Genomic DNA, 8064 nt, shown 5'->3' with positions numbered 1-8064 from the left:
CTGTTTTGATGGAAAGAGTAGTGGACGTTACAGTGCATTCTAATCGAAGAATTGAGTCAGAGCTCCCAGTCATGGGACCGTCACTTCAGCTCCCTGTAAAAAGTGGGCAGTGTTGGGGAAAGTACCTGTCTTGCCCAAATGACAAGATCAAAGGTGAGATGGTTGGTAAATTTCAGGCTATCCAGGTATAAGGTGTGTCATAACCATTACCCTATGCCCATAGGACCCATAATCCTTCATTCTTTCCAAACCAAAAGACATCTAATCATTTCTGGATTCTGAATCCTTCAGGGCAAAATGGCTCCTCATAGGATTACTGGAAGAATTCTAGTAGTCCTGGCGGGGATGGGGGAAGATCAATGCAAGAATTGGTTACCATTTGGTCTCGCCTCTTCTGGATAGAACTTGGAGTGGCCTGGGTCCTTGGTCTCCACCCATATCCAGACCCCTATTCTGTACTGAGTCAGATGCACACAGGGGTCTTGGGGGTGGCCTTTTGTGTATTGTTGCTCGAAACAGGTGCTTTGCTAAACTGGGTAGGGAAAGTTGTATAACAGATATTCTCAAGGATCTTGACTCTGAGGTTCCTGTTGTGTTTTGTGCAGTAGTTTCTCCTGGAGGATTTGGATTTCCATAAGTGGCATCCCATTGACCTGGGAAGAGAAGAGGAAATAGAAATCTTTGGTCAATCGTTCGCTGATCTTGGGCTTTTAGGGAAAATCTGGTAAGATCATCTGGGAAAAGACAGAATAAAGTGATTTGTCCCATTCTTTTTTTTTCTTTCCTGTTTTTAAAGGGCTCAAACTCATAACCCTGAGATCAAGCAAGACCTGAGCTGAGATCAAGAGTCAGAGGCTTAGCCGACTGAGCCACCCAGGCACCCTGTTTTGTCCCATGTTTGATGATGGATTACACAGATGTATGTGAAGTTAATTTATAGTAAAATGCTGTAAAATTATTTTTTAATCAACTTAATGGTGTAAAAAATAGCCTCAGAGTTCAAAGGGGTATTGTAGTCAACAGATGAGATTTACTAAGAATTCAGCTGGTTCAGGGAAGGCTTCTGATAGAGCACAGTGCGCTAGCTGCCAGGCTGTTTACTACACATTTTATAATCGTTATCTCACATAACACAACAAAATCCTACAAGATAGATACTATATTCCCATTTCATTGGTAAGGAACCTTTGAGAGGTTCATTTTTCCAGGATCAAACAACAAGTTTAAGTGATAAAAACCTAACTAGAACCCAGTTCAATGTCCAAGAATGAGCTCTTAACCACTATGATGCATTGACTACTGGAATGTCAGGCCTGGAAGGAGCCTGAGAAATTTAGTTCAATCGAAACCCTTCATGGAACAGATAAGAAAACAAGCCTGGTGGAATTTCGTTTGATTTTTTTTTTCCAGTTTGGCCATAGCAAAGGGTTTGTATAGAAAACCAGTAGAAAATGCAAGAAAGGAGTGAACATATATAGTGGGGAGATTCATATGGCTACTTAACCTTCATACCACCCTATGAAGTAGATATTATTCCCATTTTACAGATAAGGAAACCAAGGCCTAGAAATGTTAAAGCAATTTCCCCAAGGTTCCAGGTCTATATGATGACAAAAGCAAAGCTCTTCTTCCTACAACATCCTCATGACCTTCTAAGCCAGGAAAGCGAGGCCAACTGTGAAGAAACAGGGCTAAGAACAGTGAGGTGTCCTGAAGAGGTGTGAACAGGGAATGATGGATTAGAGACAGCACTTTAAGAAAGCAAACTTGGTGTGGAAAAGAGCTTGGATGGGATTGGTCTGGAGGCAGGGAATGCTGCTGGGGAGCTCTTATTGCAGTGCAGGCTTTGGGTGAAAAGCCTGGATCCACAAGGTAGCAAAGGTAGTTAAGAAGGAGCAAGCACCCAAGAGGCATTGTTAAGGAAGTACCCAAGAATTTTCAGAGTTTGGTAAAGGGAATGAAAGGGAGGAAGGAGAGACGGTGCTGAGGTCTTGATCCAGAGCATTTGGGAGGACAGCCATACCCTAGATGGCCATGGGGGAGGACCGGAAGAATCATGGGGGAGGGCCAGAAGAATCATCTGTGGGAGGGAGGGGGAGGAGGCTGATTTTGAGGGGATGGCAGGACAAAGTCAAGTCAGTCGTCAATCAGGAGGTTGGAAAGAGGAGGTTATTGTTCAGGAGAAGGGTGAGAGCTGCAGATGAATATTTGAGAGCCATCAGCACTCAGGGATCCAGGGGTGTAGGAATAGAAAGTGCACAGGCTAGAAAGCATGCCCCAAAGTTACCTGTCTTCCCTAAAAATGGGGCAAAGCTCTGCATCTTAATGAAGAGAGATAAACACATGAGGACACCTGATTCTATCCCCTGCAAGCTTGCTTGCACGCATGTGTCAGTGTGGCATAATCGCCAGAAACCTAGCGCCGATTTCCCCTCCTTTCTCCAGCAAGTCTGGGTTTAGAAGCCCTGAGAGAAAAGGCACGGATTTGGAATAAAAGTCTGGAGTTGATCAGGCTGTGGGACAGCAGTTAGTCCACGGGTGTGCTTTGGTCTCACTCTCACCCACTTCTCTTCTTTTCTTGCCCCTCCATGCCTGCTCCCCCACCTCCTGGTCCCGACCCACTCGATCTTACCTAAAACTCCCAAATACACTCTTTGGTAATCTCTTCGCTGTCTGCCAACAGGGTGCCGCTTCGGTCGGATCGCATGTAGAAGCCATTGGGTGCCAGCACCGTGAGCAAGTTGCTCCCATGAAGCTCTATACAGAAGTTGAGAGCAAATTTTCCCCAAGGACGAAAGGTGCCGAAGGATGTTATTGACCAGAAGGCTCCACCCTGTGCTGGGGAGGGAAGGGTGAAGGATGAAGTCTTCCAGGGGTACCACCTGCGGAGGCTCCCGGGGAAGCATGCCAGCCCTCCTGGCCCCCCTACCCTGCCTGTGTCGGCAGGTCCCTCTGTGGAAACGCAGGAGGGCTGGATTTTGCTCTGCCAACCCATTCTGGGGGACTTGAAGTGTGAAAACAAAGAGAAACTCTGTTTTTCCTCTTTGGATGAGTAAGCTCTGAGCAGCAGGCCATGAAGTCTGAGTTGGGGCTAAGGCAGGACAAGACTGTGAACCCAGGGCCAGAGAAGAGGAGCTCCTCACCCTGGAAGTGGTAGATGCCCTGGCGGCAGGGCAGCAGGTGAATGCAGTCGGGCTGATCCATATTGCACTTCATGAGGTCGTGCTCTGAGGAGGTGCCCACATACCCATAACGACCTCGCAATACAAGGAAGGGCCGGTTAGCTAATCGAATCCCAAATTCCTCATTGGGGCCTGAAAGAAATAGAAAGGAGTTATTTGGATGAGCTGCTTCTAGATGCTTTCCCAGATAGAAGCAGGAAGAGGGATGCTAATTGCAGAAGGTTGTCAACATTTTAACAATTACTGAACACCTACTATGTGCCAGATCTTAGGCTAGGTGCTTATAAAATGTTTGTGAAAGCATTTAGTACAGTGTGGAGCCCAGGAGGTTTCAATATTCTTCCTTCCTTTGAGATGTGTGAATCTATTTAATCTTCACGAGAATCCTGTGAGGCAGGCAGGTTGGATGTCACCTCCATTGGTAATGGAGCCAGGGAAACTGAGGCTCAAAGAAGTGTTTGCCCAAGTGATGACAAAAACTCAGTGATTCAGCAAATACACAGACCCAAATCTTCTGACCCCAACTCCAGTGCTCTTTCTATTATATCCCAGCTCCCTCTGAAAGCATCTTTGACTTGGAATAACCTGGCAGGAGGGCCACTCTCCTCACCTGGAATGGTGGCATTGGCCATCAGCAGGCCATTGTCTATGATGCCCAAGAAGCGTCCATTGGGAGACTGCAGGATGATCCTGCCACAATTCCAGTGCACACGGAAGAAGGTGTCAGCCTCCATTGGATGCCCATTAGCCACCACTGTCCTGTGGCGCCTCTGGAGAGATTACAGGAAGCAGAGAAGAGAAATAAGGACAAAATCTCAGCTTTCTTCCCATCATTTTTATTCCTAGACCCTTTCCCACATCCCACCCACTGGCTTTCTTCATCCTCCCAGGGCATGATTTATGCTTTCACATCCTTTTTTTTTTTTTTTTAAAGACTTTACTTATTTATTTGACAGAGAGATCGAGCACACAAGCAGGGGGAGTGGGAGAGGGAGAAGCAGGCCTTCCTCCGAGCAGGGCAAAAGATTTGAACAGACACCTCACAGAGAAGATATACAAATGGCCAATAAGCACATGAAAAGATACTCAACATTATTAATTATAAGGGAGATGCAAATTAAAACCACAGTAAGATGTCACTGCACATCCATTAGAGTAGCTAAAATTAAAAAGACAGACAATAATAAGTGTTGATGAGGATGTGGAGCAATTAGAACTCCCATACATTACTGGCAAGAACGTAAAATAGTATATCACTTTAGAAAACTATTTAACATTTTCTTAAAAATGTAAACATGGGGCACCTGGGTGGCTCAGTCGGTTAAGTGTCTGCCTTCGGCTCAGGTCATGATCCCAGTGTCCTGGGATTGAGCCCCACGTTGTTGGGCTTCCTGCTCAGTGGGGAGTCTGCTTCTCCCTCTCCTTCTGCCCTTCCCCCCTGCTTGTGCGCTCTCTCTCTCTCTCTCTCTAACTTGTTCTCTCTCAAATAAGTAAACAAAATCTTAAAAAATATATAAACACACATTTATCATGTGACCCAGTATTTCTACCCCCATGTATTTGCCTAAGATAACTGAATATATAGGCCCACAAAAAAATCTGTACACAAATGTTGCTAGCAACTTTATTTTTTTAAGATTTTATGTATTTATTTGAGAGAGAGAGAGATCGAGAGGTCAAAAGCAGGGGGAAGAGAGAGAAGTAGGGAGCCTGACATGGGGCTCGATCCCAATATCCTGGGATCATGAACTGAGCCGAAGGCAGATGCTTAACCAGCTGAGCCACCCAGGTGCCCCACAACTTTATTCACAATAGCCCAAACCGGAAACAACTCAAGTGTTCATCAGCAAGCAAGTGGATAAACAAATTATGTTTGTGTTGATGAGTAGTAGTATGGAACACTGCTCAGCAATAAAAGGGGACAAACTACTGATACACGGATCACGAATGAATCTCAGAAACATTATGCTGATGAAAGGAAGAATACATACTGTAATACGCTGTGATTCCATTTATATGAAATTCTAGAGTAGGCAACTCTAATCTATAGTGACAGAATAGTAACAGTGGCAGAGGGGAGGGCAAGGGGAAAGGGGAACTGACTACAAAAGGGCAAGAGGGAATTTCTGTGGTGATGGAAATATTCTTTAACTTGTGATTAGGTGTATCCATTTGCGTATACATGCATAAGTGCATACATTTGTCAAAACTTATTGAATTGCACATTTAAATGAGTGCACTTTATTGTATATAAATTGTGCCTCAATATAGTTCCTTTTTCTTTTTTTTTAAAGAGGCCCCATTGGATGAAATCGGGCCCATTGGTTGAAACTTGACAAGGGCCTCCACAGTTCACCTCAGCATCTGGTCACCTGCCTTGAAGAAGAAGAAAGTATGTCTAGAATGGGAGAGCTCAGAGATTAAGGGTTCTCTTGCTCAGGAGGCCCATGTCTCACCTGGGCTAGGTAGCAGCCATTGGCTGCACGAAGCTGTAAGGTAGGGCTCTCATCATCACATTCAAACTGGAACAAGGACATTGGGGTTATGTGCTCAGAGGCAGCACATACCTCAACATCTGCAGAGAAAAAACATGTCAGAAGGAGTCAGAATCTGGCTTCACCCTCAGTCTCAGTCCCTCCTCCACAGTTTATATCTGTGTTCCCTCTGTTTTCCCTCTTCAGCCTTTACCACCTTCTGTGGATCATAGGTGCCTGGAGAAGACCCAAGCTACTTCCCCTAAAGCCCATACCCCTGCCTTATCACCCTGCTCCATGACCTAAGAAATCCTGTTGGTACCCCAGGATCTTCTTTATCAGCAGGTTCAAAAATCTTTGCTGATCTCCAACATATTTTTCTCTTTTAAGCAGTCAGCTCTCTCCCTCCCTCCACAGCTGTCTTGGACCCAGCACTTGCCATAGATGATGGAGAGGAACTTCCGAGTCTTTGACCTGAGGCTGACCCAGGTGGGACAGCGCTGTAGGATGAACCACTCCTCACCCCTGTGGGGCTTGGAGCCCAGGCCCAGGAGCAGACGCGTGCCCTGTGGGTACAACATGCCTCCTTCTCCATCACTCAGTGCCACGAGCCCTCCGGGCCGCACCTGCATATGAAAAGCTGTCTGTGTTGAGGGTTGGGGGACTAGCCGGTCTAAGTGGGACAAGAAGAAGTGTGCTGAGGTCTCCAGGTGGTAGCATCCGTCTTGGAAATGCAACAGGAAGCCACATTCCTCCAGGCAGGGAACTGGTGCATCCACCCAGACGCGGCCCATGGTGGGGTCAGCCCGGGCATAGCAGTGGTTGACAGGGCTGTAGAGGATCACGTGGACATGCAGGGCTGGCCGGGGGGTCCACATGTGGTAAGCCGAGAGGACCCTGGAGTTGCAGAACACATCCTCACCATCAGACTCCAGATAACGGCCACTAATTATGCACTGGAGGGTCCACTTGCCATTTCGGTGGAAACGCAGGAGGAAGCACCCATGGTGGCTGGTCCTTGGCCGGCCATAGCACAGACTGCCGTCTGCCTCGCACAGGAGGTAGAGGCCCTGCAAGCCCCTTAGTCGTACCACGGCCTGGGCATCGTGCTCATTGCTCACCAAGATCTCCCAGGTCTGGAGGCGTCGTTGGGAGGGAGAGGAAGGAGATCAGTACTGCCAGATGACGGGGCCAGGGAGTCCTACCACCATCACTCCCAGCATCACCCTACAACCTTCATGGGACCAACCACCTGCCCCTCCACATCAGCCTCCATGGTGACTGTCAGCTCTCCCATCCTCTCATCCAACAGTAATCGAAAGATTGCAGGAGACCTTTACTACTGAAATCAGAGCACTTCTCAAGATCCCAAGAGACGTTCTAAATGCCTACCTCTTCCAGCTAACAGAAGGTAAACCTCCTTCTCTCCTACTTGGTGGTTTCCTTCAATGACTACTTTTCTAAGAAGTGCTTTGGTTTAGGTTTTACTTTTCTCTTCCTCACTGTTGCCCCTGGATAGCATGCTAGCTAACACGCCCCTTCCCCAAAGCCCACCTCCCCAGCATGGCAGGAGAAGATCAAGACCTCTTACAAGCAGGCCCAGGCTCCAGGGATAAGGATGGGAACACACACGGTTGAGATGCAATTGTCTGGTTCAGCTGGGATCAACCCTGTTCTAAACGAGGGCCTTGCTACTGCCTCACTCTGGGGTAGCATTGCAGGGTTGCCTGCATCCGTCTCTAAAATGAAGACGCACACTCCCAGAGGGCTTGTAGAGTTCCCCATTCCCAAACCACAATCCGAACAGAATCATGGGCCCTGCAGTCCCTCCCCCGGATGCCCACAATCCTGCCTTCCAGCCTGGGCTCTTCACCTCTCCCCTTTGTGATGACACAACCACCCGGTGTTGGTGGAGGGAAGAAAGCGGCCAGAGAAGGCAAGGCCGCAAGGGCTGAGGCTTTGCCTCTCAGAACAGGTTTAGACAGGGGGAGAGGGAGCGATGGAGACCTGTGAGCAAAAGCCTGGGGGAGGAGGGTCTCGGTCTGGCAATGATCAAGAGTGTACCCCAGCCACCCCCCCCCCCCCCCCCCCACACACACACACACACACGGCCACTGGGAAAGATGACTTCAGCACAGGTTTGCTACCTGTTTCCGGCCCAAACCCTTTGCAGTAGCAGTGACCGTGTTCTTATATGCCTCAAAAGTGAGGTAGGATCCTGCCCAGCTGATGAGCCCAACCCTTAGCTCCTCAGGCTTGGGTCTTCCCGTCCACTCCACCTCCTCCATGGGGCCGGCACCGCAGGTGATGACTCCGTCCGGCCCAGCCTTCCCCCCCTGGTGTGGTTCCACAGGCCATAGGGCCTGGAATCAGGCCTGTAGTACCCACCAGAAGACGTTCCCCAGAGG

The 8064-nt window shown here is 48.3% G+C and overlaps 1 protein-coding gene across 2 annotated transcripts; it reads right to left on the bottom strand.

Moving 5' to 3' along the window:
• FSCN3 (fascin actin-bundling protein 3) lies at positions 1-8064 on the bottom strand. 2 transcript variants are annotated; one of them, XM_027574241.2, is made up of 8 exons: positions 7804-8064; positions 6096-6792; positions 5639-5757; positions 3793-3952; positions 3144-3314; positions 2633-2833; positions 377-653; positions 1-93 (listed from the first exon to the last, which is right to left on the bottom strand). In XM_027574241.2, exons 1-8 carry the CDS (start codon positions 7942-7944, stop codon positions 81-83), a joined length of 1779 nt encoding a protein of 592 aa, XP_027430042.1. In that variant the 5' UTR covers positions 7945-8064; the 3' UTR covers positions 1-80. The 2 variants fall into 2 exon arrangements, with proteins under 2 accessions (XP_027430042.1, XP_027430043.1); XM_027574242.2 differs by lacking the exon at positions 1-93 and having other exon boundaries at positions 483-653; positions 2633-2838.

This window comes from Zalophus californianus, chromosome 12, assembly GCF_009762305.2.
Source record: "Zalophus californianus isolate mZalCal1 chromosome 12, mZalCal1.pri.v2, whole genome shotgun sequence".
Taxonomy (NCBI): domain Eukaryota; kingdom Metazoa; phylum Chordata; class Mammalia; order Carnivora; family Otariidae; genus Zalophus; species Zalophus californianus.
Note: the sequence above shows the minus strand (reverse complement) of the source record. Positions and strands in the feature narration are given on the sequence as shown.